At 41.6% G+C, this 17,641-nt stretch overlaps 1 protein-coding gene across 3 annotated transcripts in view; it reads right to left on the minus strand.

Annotated features, from left to right (window-relative positions):
• Positions 1–522: 522 nt before the first annotated feature.
• Positions 523–17,641, minus strand: part of Znf398 (zinc finger protein 398) — a 28,108-nt gene continuing 10,989 nt past the window's right edge. For all 3 annotated transcript variants that reach the window (XM_026778443.1, XM_005372008.3, XM_026778444.1), the window contains 4 exons: positions 7,548–7,674; positions 6,877–6,987; positions 4,070–4,183; positions 523–3,194 (listed from right to left, as the gene is read on the minus strand). In XM_026778443.1, coding sequence (XP_026634244.1) covers positions 2,038–3,194; positions 4,070–4,183; positions 6,877–6,987; positions 7,548–7,674 — 1,509 coding nt within the window. In that variant the 3' untranslated portion in view covers positions 523–2,037. The remainder of the gene's footprint in view (positions 3,195–4,069; positions 4,184–6,876; positions 6,988–7,547; positions 7,675–17,641) is intronic.

Here is a 17,641-nt window from a genome sequence, read left to right on the forward strand (position 1 = left end):
TTTTGGCAGAGGAGAACTTAATCACAAGATTCTTCTTTCTTTGTAAAAGTTTCTAGAGGTTCACTGTAATGGTCTGTCCTGTCCACTTTGAGGCAGGCCAATCTTCCTTCCGTTTCCAGTCTGAGCCCTTCCTCCCATCTCTCTCCCACAGAGGCAGCTCCATTCTCCCATCTCTGTTTCTTTCTTCTTTCTCTCTCAGTTCTTTCCCCTTCTCCTCTTTCCCTTCCCTTCCATAACCCACTAAATAAATATCCAACCTCACTCTGCACAGTATCCTATCCATCTCAGTCTCTCACCCACCATGTGGCTCCTTGCCTGAGATCTGGCTGCCTTTGTGGGCTGCTGTGGTCTCGTGCCTGCTGCCTGCTGCCGCCGCCACTTGGGGACCTGTGGCTTTTTATTTTTACTAGTACATTCACCTTTTGTTTTGTTTTGTTTTTTGTTTGTTTGTTTGATACAGGGTTTCTCTGCGGCTTTGGAGCCTGTCCTGGAACTAGCTCTTATAGATCAGGCTGGCCTCAAACTCACAGACATCCGCCTGTCTTGCCTCCTGGATGCTGGGATTAAAGGTGAGCGCCACCACTGTGTGGCTTACACTCACCTTTTAACAGCTTCATTTTGGTGATAAAAATGTGAGAGCTGAAAACGGAAGAGGACACACACCTGGTTGCATGAACATTTAGGAACAGTACTAGGTTTAGATGCTTTCAGATGACTAAGAGGGGCCAAGAAAAGAAAGCATGGTAGCCATGACACCTCAAAGTACAACAGATGGCTAAGCATGATAGTACATGCTTTTAATCTTAGCACTCTAGATGTGGAGACAGGCAGATCTCCGAGTTCCAGCCTGGCTATACAGTGAAGCCCTGTCTAAAAAACAGCATGACAGGTCAGACAGATGTGATTTCTCAGTCTCAGGACTGAAGAGAGGCTTCACTCTGTTCATGACCAGTGAGGCAGGACAGGCAGGAAAGCCATCCTCTCAAGAGCATCACGTTACACCACTGTTGTCTCACTACTGAAGGAACAAAAGCACTTTCTGAAGTGCTGTGAGCATTGTAAAGAAAATCAAGTTGGCCATGGTGGTGCACCCAGAACAAGAGGCAGAGGCAGGCAGAGCTCCATGAGTTCAAGGCTAGACTGGTCTATGAAGCAAATTCCGGGCCAGGATATATAGTAAGACCCTGTCTCAAGAGAGAAAGAAAATCAAACAACAGAAATGGAAAAACATGATCGCCTGCTTGGAAAAGAGAAGGGATACATAGATATAAATGACTCTAAATTCATGATTCAGGCAGATTTTTAGGCCATGCTATCACTGTTGTGCCTGAGATCTCTGGAATCTTTAGCTCTTAAACCTGAAGAGAGAACTCTCCTCAATTTCTAACCAGGGCTGTGGCAAAGTTCTCTGTCCTCTTTAAAAGCTGCTACAAGAATCTGAATGTTTCAAATCAAGCTAGTGAAAGCTAGGAACTGTCCCCTTAATAAGCTATCAAAGTCAGATTTCTTTTTCACCAACATTAAACAAAATGTATTAGCCGACAGAATCTAGGCCTAGGAAGGCAGCCCCATTCACCATGTTTCAGGGAAAGGTGACTATACAGATATGAAGAGAGCTTAGCTGGTTTGAGACACGGCACCTAACAAGCAGCTAAAGCACATTCCCCCAACAGTCACCTCATCACTGAGGAATTAAGAGAAAGATGGCTTTGAGGTTTGGGGGCTCTTTCCAGCTAGTCTCGATCTAGAAGCAGTCTACTCTCTGCTATCCTGACAGAATGATCAGAAGACAAATCTTGCTGCCCAAACTCTGCATTTGTGGTATATGAAAAGACACGGATGCTGGATTCTCTTCCAGTTTTCAAAATATGGTATTCTTGTACTGTTGTGGACTTGCACAAGCATGTCTCTAGTTGAGTGTAGACCCCCAAATTCCTTTATGTAACAGACAATAATTACTATGGGTTGTGGAGCTTATAGGCTTTCTCCTGGACCTTCTGCTCTGCATTGAACATAAATAACCAATGGGCCACAGATCTACAAAACCACGCCTCCATTCCCTTCCCCATACCATTGACTAGATTCTAGACCTTCAGTGCTAACACCTAGACCGGAGGTTTCCAGGGCAGTTAAGAGTGGACCAGGTGGGTCTGCTGGCTGTGCAGAAGGGTCCCTATCACCTGCACAGCCTCCACTGTGACCTGTCCGTAGGTGGTCCTTGAGTGTCTGCTTATAGCGGAAGCTCCTTCCACACAGGGCGCAGGGGTAGGGCCGCTCGCCCGTGTGGATGCGCTGGTGCTTTATGAGGTGGTGTTTGCGGATGAAGCTCTTGCCACAGTGCGGACACTGGAAAGGCCGCTCACCTGTGTGCAGCCTCCGGTGGTTTAGCAAGTGTTCCTTACGCATAAAGCTCTTGCTGCAGTCTGTACACGGGTAGGGCCGTTCGCCTGTATGGATCATCTGGTGACGAATCAGTGCAGAATGGCCATTGAAGTCAATGCCACACTGAGGACAAGAGAAGGGGCGCTCCTGCGCATGTCCCCTCTGGTGCAGCAGGAGACTGATTTTCAGACTAAAGCTACGACCACACTGTGGGCAACGGAAAGGCCTCTCACTTGCATGAGCGCGCCGATGGCTGGTGAGTCGAGCCTGGTCAGCGAAGCGCTTGGGACAATCAGGACAGAGGAAGGGGCGCTCAGTGCTGTTGTGGACCCGAAGATGGTACGTGAGTCGTGAGGGGTGAGTAAAGGTCCGGGCGCAGTGAGGACAGGTGGGTGGTGTTTCACTGGCATGTTCCTGAGAGGTGCTACCGAGGTCCACCTGTGGGGCAAAGTGCTTGGGACACTGGGCACAGGTTAAGGGGTGCTCAGCAGTGTGGCTACATTGATGTGTCATTAACATGTCTTGGTTGAGACTCTTGCCACAATGGTGGCATGAGAACACCTGCTCTCCAACTGGAGGTGGGAGTGGGTAGCTTCCTAACTGAGTAAAGGTCACTTGTCCCTCTGAGGCCTCAGGCAGGTCAGTGGCTGTGCGTCCAAAAGGTGTCATGGGAGTACACTGCTGGCTTTTGAAAGCTACATCTGCAAAAGCATCCTTGGCTGCTGGTGGTGGCGGGGCAGAGAAGGCTACGGGAACTTCAGGACACAAGGAGGCTCTAGCCAGGTCTTCAGCTTTGATGACAAGTTCTTCGTCTGAAAGAAGGGATCAGAGTTATCTCACCACTGCCTCTCACATTCCATCAGTTCAGGCAGGCTGCTCTAAGAGCTCACTGCTCAGGTAAACTCAGGGAAGGGCTCTCATTACTAACAAGGCCCCTGTTACATTACACATAAGACTGTACGTTGGTGCTCCATTTTGAAAAGGAATAACCTTGGCATCAGTCTTCCCCACATTATTCTATGTTTCACTTTTACTCAGTAACTTTCTCCATTGCCTAGTGTGATAGGGCCTAAAATCTCCTCTTTACTTCTAGTGTACGTTCTGTGAGAGAAACCCCTCCTTGACTCTATCTTCCCTGCAATAGAACACATTCCCACCTTTATGTCTTTGGTCATTCTGTCCATCCTTTCTAAGAGATCTTCAAATGCTCTATTTTTCCAATTCCCATACTTTTATTCATTTGTATACATTTATTGTTCTTCCTCTAACAGGCTTGTTTTTCTTTATAAAATACAGTGCTAAAGACTGAAACTAGGGCTTTGTTTTTATCACTGACACACACGCCCCAACAATGCTAATCTGCATTTAAGAGTATGTTTTCTGGGCTGATAAAATGACTCAGTGGATAAATGTATTCACCATCAAACCTGACAGCCTGCATTCAATTTCTGGGACCCACGTGTTAGAAGAAGGGAACCAACTCTCTCGAATAAACACGTTTTTTAAAATTGTGCTTTCCTACTTAAAATTTATCTTGGTGGCCTTTTGGTTTCATCTCTAACTTGGCTGACCATTACCTTCCTTTTCTTCCTGACTGTTCCTTGTCTTTCTAGCACCCTTTCAGCTACATTCTTCAGTCACTGCTAGTGTGAGCAGAGTCTGAACATCTGTTCCTTCGGTCACTCACCGGCATAGGAGCCTTTGTACAGGTCACTCTCTTTGGACTCCTGGGGGACTCCAACCTGAGGCTCTTCTTCTTGTTTAATCCAAGACAGAATATCTGAGGTTGAAAGGCCAGGCTCTATTTGTAGAGAAAAAGAAAATGGTTTTCAGGGACTTGAATCAGAAGGTGAAATTGTGCTGGAGAGTTGGCTCAGTAGTTTAGGCACTTGTTGTACTTACAGAGAACCTGGGTTTGATTGCTAGCACGCAATCATTTGTAATTGTAATTCCAGGGGATCCAGTGGCTTATGACCTTGTTGGGCATGCAGTACACATATACATGCAGGCAAAGCATTAATACACATAAAATAATAAATAAATCTCTTTAAAAGGTAACATAATTATGTTCATTGACATTATTAATTTCTTTTTTTTTTTGAGACAGGGTTTTTCTGTGTAGCCCTGGCTATCCTAAAACTTGCTCTGTAGACCAGGCTGGCCTTGAATTCACAGAGATCCACCTGCCTCTGCCAATCAAGTGCTGGGATTAAAGGTGTGTGCCACCACAGTCTGGCTTGACATTGTCAATTCTGTACTTTTTTCTTTTTGCTATGTAGCTCTGGCTGGCCCTGAATTCACAGAGACCTACCTGCTCTGTTTCTGAAGTGTTGGGATTAAAGTTGTGCACCACCACATCTGCTACTTTTTTTCTTTTTTCTTTTTTTTTTTTTTGGAGTTTTCAAAACAGGGTTTCTCCATGGCTTTTGGTTCCTGTCCTGGAACTAGCTCTTGTAGACCAGGCTGGTCTCGAACTCACAGAGATCCGCCTGCCTCTGCCTCCCAAGTGCTGGGATTAAAGGCGTGCGCCACCACTGCCTGGCTACTTTTTTTCTTTGAAAGGCATAAAATGTAGCCCAGATTGGTTTTAAGCTTGTTATGTGACTAAGGAAGACATCAAATTCCTAAACTTCCTGTCCCCACTCTGCCTGTACTGCTGAGAATATAAGCTTGTGCCATCATGCCTGTGAAATGTGGCTATAAAGTCATATTTCTGATGAACAGAATTTTGTTCACTTGGAACCTTCTCTTCACAGCCACCACTCCTCTACATTTTTATATATTTTTTAAATTACACTTTTATTTAGAGTGTTTGTATGTTTGTGCGTGCACACACACATGTGTATGCTTAAAGCAAAACCTGTAGTGGTTATTCTCTACTAATGATAGAGAGCTTGCATTTATTCTCTGGATATTAACAGCTTTCTAATTAGCCCATTTCAGCCAAAAAAAGGGCATCCTAGGCCTGGGGGAAATAACAAGCACAACAGTTGTGAAAGAGTATTGTGTGAGGGAAAGTGGAAGAGGGAGAGAGGGAAGAAGACACACACACACACAGAGAGAGACAGAGAGAGAGAGAGAGAGAGAGAGAGAGAGAGAGAGAGAGACAGAGACAGAGACAGAGACAGAGACAGAGACAGAGACCGACCTTTCTGGGGGGAAGAGTTCTTTCAAAAATAATTCTTAGGTCCCAAAGAACTTTACATCTCTCCCAAGGTTCTGAAAACAGTGGCCTGTGTCGTTCAATAAGCAATATAAGGATCAATATAATTGTGCATGTCTATCAGCCCTTTGGAAGGCAGCTTATTGCTAATCAGTTATCAATTGTTTATATCTTTTCAGCAGACAAGGCTACAAAGAACATACCATTAAGAAAAATCATCATACCAGGCGATGGTGGCGCACACCTTTAATCCCAGCACTCGGGAGGCAGAGGCAGGTGGATCTCTGTGAGTTCGAGACCAGACTGGTCTACAGAGCTAGTTCCAGGACAGGCTCCAAAGCCACAGAGAAACCCTGTCTCGAAAAACAAAAAAACAAACAAAAACAAAAACCAAAAAAAAACCCATCATGATTCCATTTTATTTATTGATTTTTATTTATTTATGGGTTTTCAAGACAGTTTCTCTGTGTTTCTCTGGCTGTCCTGGAACTTACTCTGTAGATCAGACTAGCCTCGAACTCAGAGAGATCTGGCTGCCTCTGCATCTCTGAGTGTTGCGATTAAAGGTATGCACCACCACTGCCCAGCTTATGATTTAATTTTCATATTTTGGATTCATATTTAAAATTACTGGGTGTAATGATTAGCTTTAATTGACAGTTTGAAACAACCTAGGAAAAGAGTCTTAATAAGGGACCATCTATATTGGGTTAGCCTGTGGTTATATTGAACTCTGTAAAATGAATAAATCAAGCTGAGCACAAGAAAGCAAGCATGCAGCATTCATTTTTTTCTGCTCTTTACTATGGATATGATGTGACTGGTTACTTTAAGCTCCACACTCCAGTTTCTTCACCATGATGGACTGTCGCCTGAAATTGTATGCTAAAATAAATGCTTTCTCCCCTAAACTGGGTTTTGTTAGGACACTTATCATAGTAACAGAGATGAAACTAAAACAAATGGTTAGTAGTCTTCTCCACTGAAAGGAGCCAGGGCTCATTCCCTGTGTCAGAAGAGAAATTCAGCACAGGCCAAGACTGCTCATCTTGAGAAGGAACTGCTTGCCAGTATAGAGATCTGGAAAACTGTTCTTTATACACAACACTTCCCCTAAATTACAAGAGCACCCTACTAAGCCTCAACTGCCAACAATATGGCATGAATGACATACTGACAGGTGGAGGACAGGTTATCATTGAGCTCCTTCTAGTATTTAAATGTCCTTTCAAAGTGTAAAATGTTTTAGCACTGAATGGCTTTGGACACCTCTAAAACCCCCCTCTCTACCCAGGAAAAGGAGCTTAAGAGTATATAATCTTTTCTCTTACCTTCACTGGCATCTGCTGGAATCTCACTTGCCTCTGGTCTTGGTTGGTCATCTGTACTGTGTTCTTCTGGTTGAATCTGAGATAAGACATCAGGTTGATTCATGGCATAATCTAGAAAAGGAAAAATGGAAAGGTGGCATGACAGAGAGATAAATCAGTATGATAACCACCACAGCAGCTGAATGTTGGAGGTTCACAGGAAATTAATTTCCTTTAGATCCTTTATCACTTCTCCTCATCTGTCAACCTCCAATTATTTACAAGTTACTCAAGAAAGGAGGTAAAAGGGGCTGGAGAGATGGCTCAGTGGTTAAGAGCATTGCCTGCCTTTTCAAAGGTTCTGAGTTCTATTCCCAGCAACCACATGGTGGCTCACAACCATCTGTAATGGGGTCTGGTGCCCTCTTCTGGCCTGCAGACATACATACAGATAGACTATTGTATACATAAAAAATAAATAAATATTTAAAAAAGAAAGGAGGTAAAAGAAAATATAACGTATAAGAAAATGCACATAGTAAGTTAGTTCTATCCTTCTTTGACTTAAAACCACATTCTGAAATATATGAGAATGGGTACACATTGAGATGAGGACACTAGAGGAAAAGGAACTGTCTAAGCCCTCTTAGGATGGCTGGCGCCTCATTCAAAAGGTGCACACTTAGCCTCACCCATGGAGATGAGAGACTCGTAGTTGCCTTTCATGATATTCTTGTAAAGTTCTTTCTGCCATTCTTCTAATTTTTCCCACTCTGGAGTGGAAAAGTAGATGGAGACATCATCAAATGCCACAGGCACCTAAAATTACAATCACATAGTTAGTTAGTCCCTCCCATGCAAGTCAGTCATTCAAGAAATCTTTTCTCCACTCTTCTAGTGTTTTGTCAAGATGCAGTTTCCCCCACACATTGAAGAAAGGGTCATTCCATGCCTCATGACTTAATTTTTATAGCCTCAAAGGAAGGTCAATAAATTTTCTGGGGCAGTGAGCGGGCTCAGTGTGTAAAGTCACTTGTCATTGAGCCTTGGAACCTGAGCTAAATTGCCACAACCCATGGCAAAAGGAGACGTGTCTCTGAGTTATCCTTGGACCTTTACACATGTGCTGTGGTGCATTTGTACCCCCCCACACACAATATAAATGTAATGTAAAAAATACTTTAAAATATTCTAAACTGGGCATGGTGGCACATACCTTTATTCCAAGAATTAGGGAGGCAGAGACAGGCAGGTCCTTGAGTTTGAGACCAGTCTAAGCTACAGAGTGAGTTTCAGAACAGCCAGTGCTATAGAGAAAACAGGTCTCAAATCAAACAGAATTTTAAACAGCTTATGCTGCTTTTCCTTGGGTTTTTAAATACTACTTTTATTAACTGAGAATTTTATTTGTTTGCTTGTTTTGTTTTTTTGAGTGTTTCTCTGTGTAGCCCTGGCTGTCCTGGAACTTGCTCTGTAGACCAGGCTTCCTCTGTCTACCAAGTCCTGGGATTAAAAGTGTACACTGCCACCACCAGGCAAAAATTGAGAATTTTATACAATGTATTTTACTCCTATTTATCCCCTCTTCACAGATCCACCCCCACCTTCCTATCCACGCAACTTCTTGTTCTCTCTCTCTCTCTTTCAAAGCCCATTGCATCAAATGTTCTTGGGTGACCACAGAAGCATGGTTGACCTACCAGGAGCCACTCTCTTTCTCCCAATGCTCCTAAACTTATTATTAGTAAACTTCTAAAACCCTGACAAAACACAAAATATGTAGCCAGAACCCTTCCTGAAACATACTTAGATGTCTTGTAACATGTGATGTTTAGTGAAAACATCTCAGTGTCACATGTTAAAGCTTCAAGCTGTACTATCATGTCACCTGTTTTTATCTGCCACTCCTCAAAAACATCATTCCTCAGGACATCTGATTTCTCTAGAATTGTGTTTGTCTCTGACTCTTCTAATCTTTTGTCAAGAAGATCTCCTCTTGATGCAATTTCCATGCCTCATGACTAAAAATCAACAGGATTTATCTTAGAATAGCATGTATTGAACCAGAATTTAAAAATTCTCTATATAGCCTAAGTCTTTTTTGAAACTTTGCATATTTTTTTCTGTTGTTGCTTTTACAAACATTAATTTTCCTTCATATTTGTTGTGTTTCTCAGGAACTATGTGAAGTCTTCATTTTTCTTTTTACTGGTTATGGTGTTTAAAATGTCAAGACTTAATCATAACCTTCACCCCTTCAATGTCTTATATGGTTAGTTTATATAAACATGTGTCTATATAGCAATTGTGCTATATTTGTACATTCTTGGCCTGGAGTGTATTTCAGTGTGTAAAACTCTCGGTTCAATTCCCAGAACTACATAAGCCAGATATGGTGGTGTACTCTTATAATCCTAGCACTCAGGAGGGTAAAGGCAGGAAGTTCAGTTATGCCTATCTATTGACTTTGAGGTCAGCCTGCCACACATGAACATCTCAAAACACCAATACACATATTCTTTCATACATCTCATCACTTGACAATACAACTTTATGTTTTACATAGCTGTTCTACTGGCCAAGCCATTTGTAAAAGCAAGTTTCTTCAATGGGTGAAGGAATTGTGAAAGGATTCTCATTAGGTTTTTGCCTCTGTTCTGATATATTGGATCTAGAAATAGAAAAGCTTTAATGTCAGTACCAGCCCCATGACCAAAGAAATTCTTGCCATTTGTGTCTGAGTTTTCCTTTTAAAGAACATGCAGAAGGAAGTGAGAAAGCCCCCTTCTCCAAAGTATCTGGCATTATTTCTGCAACAGTGTCTAACTATGTATCATAGGCTGGCTTCCAGTTCTCCATCCTCATTCCTTAGCCTCTCAAATACTGGGATTACAGGAATGCATTATCAACTTGCCTAGTATTTTGATTTTTTAGCATGTTCACCTACTCTTTTCCTTTGGATGTCTTTCAAAGACATATCTCTTTCTGTTTTCCACTGAGAGTTCTCATAGGGAAAGAAGGTCTAGGAGGTGTCACAGGCTAGCTTTATATAGTCTTAAATGAATTTTTTTTTTCAAAACAGGGTCTTACTATATAGACCTCACAGTCTTGGAACTAAGTAAACTAGGCTGACCTTGAACTCACAGAGATCTGCCTACCCCTGCCTCCAGGCCACCACACCTGGCTCCAATTCTTTTAAGATTTGTTTTTTGTGTATATGTATGTGTGTATGTGCACAGGGAGGCCAGAAGAGGGTGTCAGATCTGGAAGCAGGAGTTATGGTGGTTTGAGTTCCCTTATGTGGGTCCTCTGAGAAGCAGCAAGTACTCTTAACCGCTGAGCCACCTCTCCAGCCCCTCTAATTCTTCTCTATGGCCTCTGAGGCATCCACTTTCTCCTGCAAACTCTTCAGTTCGTACTCATGAAAAGATTTTCCCAACTCACTGCAGTTTGTCTTCAGCTCGGCTACATGCTTCCTCTCTGATGTATTCATTCAGCCCATGCTTTCCATCCAGCTACTCTGGTTCTCTTTTGATATCTTCCCAACTTCTAGTTACACTTTTTAGTTTGGCTTCTTAAATTTTAGATCACTGTTTCATCTTCCTCTGCCATTTTCTTCAATATCTGGTTTGAGTTCAGCAATTCATCTCTGTCTAAAAAAATTAGGTCACCTAAATCCACAAACTACCTATTTGAAGTTTTGGGTCAGAATTTTCATTGTTTTCCACTTTCAATGCATTTCCCATTTTCTGCATTTCAATGTTTGCAACTTGATGCTGTTTAACCAACATGCTGAAGTTCCTTTTCTGGAAAGCCCAGAATTTCCCTCACACTCATCTTTCTCAAACATCATGCTCCATTTTCATTTTCTCTAGATACACTGATCTGTTTTCCTAGTCTAGTTTTCTTTCTTTCGGGGGAGTGGGATGGGGTGCTAGGATAGCCGTGGGTGCTAGGAACCAAACTTTTATTTTTGGTTGCTAGCCTAGCCGTTAACATCTGAACCATCTCTTCTTGAAATTTGTTTTCATTGATAAAATAAAGTACCACAATTTCTGATAAATGTCTTCCTTTGTAGCACATATTTTACATAGTAATTCATGATCTTTTTTTCTTTGAAGAATTGGAGGTCTTGCCGGGTGGTGCACGCCTTTAATCCTAGCATTCAGGAGGCAGAGGAAGGTGGATCTCTGTGAGTTTGATGCCAGTCTTGTCTACAAGAGGACAGGCTACAAAGCTACAGAGAAATGCTGTCTCGGAAAAAGATAAAATAAAATAAAAAGAGAAAGAAAAAGAAAAAAGAGAAAAAGAAAAGAAATGGAAGTCTTGCTGTGTTGCCAAGGCTGCTCTCAGATTCCTAAGCTTAGGTGCACAGCACTGCCTAAGCTCCCTTTATGGATGCTGTGTAGAGCTGAGTGGTGGTGGCCGCAGCGGGTAATCACAGCACTGAGGACGCAGAAGCAGGCAGATCTCTGTGAGTTCAGGGCTACACAGAGAAACCCTGTCCAAAAACAAAAAAACCCAAACAAAACAAAACACAAAAAACTCACCATGTAGTATTTATCAGTTGATTTGAAGATTTCATTATCTGACTATCTATTTCATCTTAAATCTTATTCCTCTCTTTCCAGTTCACATCTAAATCTTGTTGCCTCCAGTTTTTTCTGTTTGTTGTATCTACCTTGATTTTTTTTTTTTTTTTGGTTTTTCAAGGCAGGGTTTCTATGTGGTTTTGGAGCCTGTCCTGGAACTAGCTCTGTAGACCAGGCTGGTCTCGAACTCACAGAGATCCGCCTGCCTCTGCCTCCCAAGTGCTGGGATTAAAGGCGTGCGCCACCACCGCCCGGCCTACCTTGAATTTTTTAAAAAGTTCATTAGTCAATGTATTTATTCTTAAATTTTATGTGATTTACTGACTTAAAAGATATTTTCCCTGGCAGTTCTATTTTTTTATTGTGATTTCTGGGTCAACCCTAGTGCTTTCCACATGCTATACAAATTCTCTACCACTGAGCTACATTCCAAGACCATTCTGTAGCCTTTCCCCGCCGCAGTTAGGCTTTTTAGTCAACATTTTCAGCTAACATTTTCAGTCATTAGAGAACAAACTCATTACACTCATAGTCTTTGGGGGACATTTTGGTTTGTTTTTTTAGAGATGGCATATTTATGTGTAGCCCAGTCTGATCTAGAACTTGCTATGCAGCCAAGGATGGAGGGGATCTGGTATTCCTGTCTCCACCTCCTGAGTGTGGGATTCTAGGCATGTGCCACCACGCTCAGTCTCTTTGGAGATTTTCTACCTGAGCAACAGATTTTTCTTCAGCCCTAATTCTGACACTTCAGCGTCTTAGTATTTTAATTTTGATCTTAACAAGGTACTCCACTCTATTTTATTATTTATTTACTTAATAACTGAGACAGTCTCTTGCAGCTCAGACTGGCCTTGGACTCCCGACCCTCCCACCTCCATCTCTCAAGTGCCAGAATGACATGTATATGTCACCACAGCCAGCTCATTGGGGGTTTTTATTGTCTTTTTTCTCTTCCAAAATTCAATTAAATTGTTTCTGGTATTAAGATTTTTGGGTTTTGTTTTCCTGTGTTGCAAACCAAATGCTGACCCCATGCCCTTACATGTGCTAGGTGAGGTACTCTACCACTGAGCTACATTGAGTCACTGGTGTTAAGATTCTAATTTAAGAAATTATTTATTTTATTATTTATTTACTTAGTAATTAAGACAGTTTCACATAGCCCAGACTGGCCTTAAACCCTTCCACCTCCATCTCCCAAGGTACATCCTCAGAATGTACATCATTTTTTCTAAGTCTTTATTTTCTGTACTAATTCCCCTCTGAGCTCTTCAAGCACAACTGAAATTTTCCTTGGTGAGTTTGGTTTTCGCTAAAGGCACTTGAATTAATTTTACAGCACTGTGTACTCACTTTCAGAGTCTGACACTAGTTTTACTTTATTCTTTGGCAGTTGGCTACTTATTATTTTATTTTTGAGACCAGGTCTCACTATGGAGCCCTGGCTAGCCTGGAACTTGATACGAACTCACCGAGATACGCCGGCCGCTTTTTGAGTGCTGGGATTAAAGGCCTAAACCAGCGAGTTGATACCTGGAGACCCCTGACTAAGAATCTGTCAGCCCACTATCTTTTCGAGGAGAAAACTGTAAGAAAAAGTGTCCACATTGGAAAGTGAGCTGGCAGTCTTGACAAAATTTCTGACTTTCTTTCTTTCCAGGAGCAGTTCCCATTTCCTTCTTACTAAGGCAGAACCTCTACAGGCTTGCCAAAGGATAGGGAAGGAACTCCCTCCCATAGCTCTAGCTACTTGCATCCATTCAACCCATTCCACCAGTGCACTGGGCTAATCAAGGAGGCACTGGGTTAAAAGATGTGGTCCTATGCTGGGGAGGCTAGGACCTGTCGGGTCTCCCAGCAAATAGAAGATACAGCAAGCAAGGAAGGACAACAAGAGGGCAGAGTGGGGAAGTAGCAAGGAGGAGGAAGTGGAACAAGTAGGCACAGCAGCAAGACGAAGAAAGGCAGAGCAGGCAGTACCAAAGAAACCAGATAAGCGAGGAAGAGCAGCAAGGGGAAGGTTTTGTAGCAAAAACAGAAGGCAGAAGAGGGTCAGGCTGCTGCCTCAGATAGAATCCCCTAGAGTTCTGGAGGAAGAGAAGACGCCCCTGGAGAAAGCCCCTTTCCTTCTTAGTAGACCAGCTTCTGCAGGAGTCACTATCTCAGACTAATGTCCTTCCCCATCAAGTTCCTTAATCAATAATATTTTCATTTGTTTCATTAATATTTTAGATAAGGTCTCCTTATATAGCCTGGCTGGCCTGGAACTCACTATACAACTTAAGTTGGCCTGGAATTCATGATCCTCTTGTCTCAGCCTCCAAAGTATTATGATTATAGACCTATGCCATCACTCCTGGCTTCGTTAAATAAATCTTAGTATCTACTTAGCTGCAAAGTATTATGCGAGGTAACAAAAAAGATGCTGGAAAATTTAAGACACAGCCCAGTCCCTATTTCACAAGGTTTCAAGGAAGGAGTTAACCTCTGGAGCTATGCATTTTGGGAAGGTAGAAACCATTAGCTACAATCATTCAGAGCAGGGACAACTGCAAAACAGTTCTGAAGATCCACTATATACAGAGTTCTCCCTAAGCACCACAATTATTAAAGTATAGTTTCTGTCCAAAAGAGGCATATGATTAAATACAAATTGATAATAGAGACATGAAATTTTAGAAACAGATTTCTAATAGAGATAAAATGACTCTAAAAGAGATGGAATTTGGGTTTAGTCTACAAGTTTGAGGCTAGCCTGGTCTATATAGTGACTAGATCAGCCAATGCTACGTATTGAGACCCTGCCTCAACAAAACACAGAAGTAATGAAGCAATGTCTCAACAACTCCTAGAAAGAAGTATTTTCACAAAATCTTAGAACTAACTAGGCTATCAACCTCGTATTAAATTATCATTACTCTGTGGTTTTGTTGTTGTTACTCTTTGCTTGTTTGTTTGTTTTTTAAAGATACTGTTTTGCCATGTATCTCAGGCTGGTCTTGAACTCAGAGCAATCCTTCTGCCTCAGTCTCCTAAATACTGGGATTACATGTATGTGCTACTATGTTTGGCACTCCCACATTAAATTAAAGACATTCCTAACATGAAGTATGCCGCCTATGTATCTTATCTTAGGAAGTTTGAGGATGTACTCCAGGAAACAAATGAGTAAAAAGTACTGGTGCTTGAGACACATTGTGTGCCATAAAGGAATAAGTTAAGGCAGCCTCAGGACAAGATAAGTATAGTAGGCTAGGAAAGCATTGCATTCAGATTAGATTTAAGATCAGAGGAGAACCCAGGATATGAATCCAGGTCAGAAAAGGAGAAGGACACCTAGAAGTCTTAGAGAAAAGAGAATATGCTGACAGAATATACAACATAACTCAGAACTTTCAGAGACTGGAGACTACAGTAAAAGTAGCTAGTTTTGAAGGAACATCTCTACTGGAAGATACAAGAGGTATGTGAGCCCTTAGAGAAATGACAGCAGCAGGGAGATGACTCAGTGGCTAAGAGCACTGGTTGGCTGCTCTTTCAGGGGAGCAAAGTTTGATTCCCCAACACCTAAATGGCAGCCTGCAATTATCTGTAACTCCAGTTTCAGGGAGTCCAGTGCTCTCTTCTGACCCACATCAGGCCCAATGTGCAGACATGAAGGCAAAACATCCATACACAAAATAATAATAATAAAAGAAGCAATTTTCAAACCTTTTGGTCTCAGAGTCCTTTATAACCTCTAAAGTTTACAGATCTAAGAGCAGGGAGGGGAGCAGCAGGTGAAAGAGCCTGACACTTGTGCAAGGCTGACAGAGGTGGATTCCTGGAATGAGAGGGATCTGTGAGAGAAACAACGAGACTCTGACTTAAAAACAAGCTGAAGGAGAGAACTGACATCTGAAAAAGTTGCTTCTGACTTCTACACATGGGCTGTGGCAAGCATGTGCCCCACCTGACAAAATAAATAAAATATAATTCTAAAAATACATTAATTAAAAATAACTAAATAAGACACTCATTAAAGGGAGGACCTGGTCCACTAGAGGAAAGTACTCTACCAACAGACACATCTCTCAATCCAAATCTTCAGTACATTTTGACCAGAATTAAATGCATTTTATTTTCATAACGAAATATCTGAAAGAAAAAAATATTTTATATATGCTTTTGGAGTTTAAATGTCATCGACTTGTCTAGGAACAATATAATTTGAAATTACCTTTACTGCTATTCTATTAATTAATAATTAATTTAAGTGATCCCAATGAACATCTGAAGGTGCCCAAGAGAAGCAATAAAACACCCAATAAGGAATTCTATATTAAAACCCAAGTCTGCACACTTCTGCCTCCCACATGCAGGATTAAAGACATGAGCCATCACATCCGACCTTTTCACTTTGTGTTTTTTGAAGCAATCTCATGAAGCACAGGCTAGCTTCACACTTGCTGTGTAGCTGAAAAATGACTTAAACTCCTCATCTTCTTGCCTCCACCCCCTGAATGCTGAGATTACATGTAATTACATTCATGTGTTACCATATCCAGTTTATTTAGAGTCAGGGATCTAACCCAGGGTTTCATGCACACTGGGCAATCACTCTGTAAACTATGCTACATTTTAATCTAGTTTTTTTGTTGTTGCTTTGTGTGTGTGTGTGTGTGTGTGTGTGTGTGTGTGTAGTTTGCTTTTGTTTATTGAGACTAGGTGTTTCTGCATAGCTCTGACTGGCCTGTTTACTTATTAGCAGATCAAGTTGGCTTTGAACACAAATAAATGCTTCTGCCTGAGCCACCTGTATTTTGGAATTACAGGTAGGTGCTACTGTTGTAGAATATTATTTTAACACGTGTTACATTTGTTTATGCTGTGGAATATTTGTTTAAGGATGCAAAGGTGTGTTACATTCTTTCATGTTGCATTTGTTTAACTCTGTGAAGCTGTGTTACTCTGCCTGTCTAACACACCTGATTGGTCTAATAAAGAGCTAAATGGCCTATTTAGCAAGGCAGGAAAAAGGATAGGTAGGGTTGGCAGGCAGAGAGAATAAAAAGGAGGAAAGATCAAGGAGCAAAAGAAGGATAAGGAAGAGTACTCCAGGGGCAGCCATCCAGCTACACAGCAAGCCATGGAGTGAGAAGTAAAGTAAGGCGTACAGAAATAGAGAGAGATAAAGCCCAGAGGAAAAGATAGATGGGATAATCTAAGAAAAGCTGACTAGAAAAAGCCAAGCTAAGGCTGGGAATTTATAAGTAATAATAAGCCTCTGTGTGATTTATTTGGGAGCTGGGTGGTGGGCCCCACAAAGAGACAAAAGAGTGAAGAGAAAAAACCAAACAGCATGCTACCATGTCTGACTCTGATTAAACTTTAAGCCTTTATTTCTTTATAAAATGGTAAGTAAATCCCCTCAAAGGATTATTGTATTAAGTAAAAATATACATCAGAGTACTCAATAAGACTTCAGCTAGGGCTAAAGAGATGGATCAGTGGTTAAGAGTACTGACTGTTCTTCCAGAGGACCTGGGTTCAATTTCCAGCACCCATATGGCAGCTCACAATTGTCTGTAACTCCAATTCCAGGGGATCTGGCATCCTCACTCATACATTCAGGCAAAAACCCAATGCACATAAAATAAAGTTTAAAAAGAAGATTCCAGCTAACACTCATGGAAAGTAACTTGAAATTTCCTTTGCTATGACACCTTGGATAACTCTGTATGGTTTACTAAAATTAGTAATGGTTATGTCCCCATTTCATAAACCAAGATGTTATTATTTTATAACAATAAAATACTGTACTCAAAGCAAAAACAACATGAATAATCTGTATTATATACAATTATGTAAAAGTTATATATCTCTACATAATGCATGTAGGTATATAATATACACATCTGTTGCAGTATTAATAAATTCTCTCTGGAAAGACAAGGGAAAAAGCAATACCAGCTTCTGTGGAGTCTTGGGAGTGTATTCTGTTTTTGCTCTCACTTTTAAAAAACGTGTGTAGTTGTTTTACCTGCTTGTATGTCTGTGGAGGCCAACAGCAGATTCCCTGGAACTGGTTGTGAGCCTCCATGTGGATGCTGGGGATAAAAACTGTGCTCTCTGAAAGCACAGTCAGTGCTCTCCAGATCCTTACTTTTAATAGCTCTATACTTATACAGAAAGAAAGAAAGGAGGGAGGA

Source organism: Microtus ochrogaster, unplaced genomic scaffold (genome assembly GCF_000317375.1).
Source record: "Microtus ochrogaster isolate Prairie Vole_2 unplaced genomic scaffold, MicOch1.0 UNK153, whole genome shotgun sequence".
Classification (NCBI taxonomy): domain Eukaryota; kingdom Metazoa; phylum Chordata; class Mammalia; order Rodentia; family Cricetidae; genus Microtus; species Microtus ochrogaster.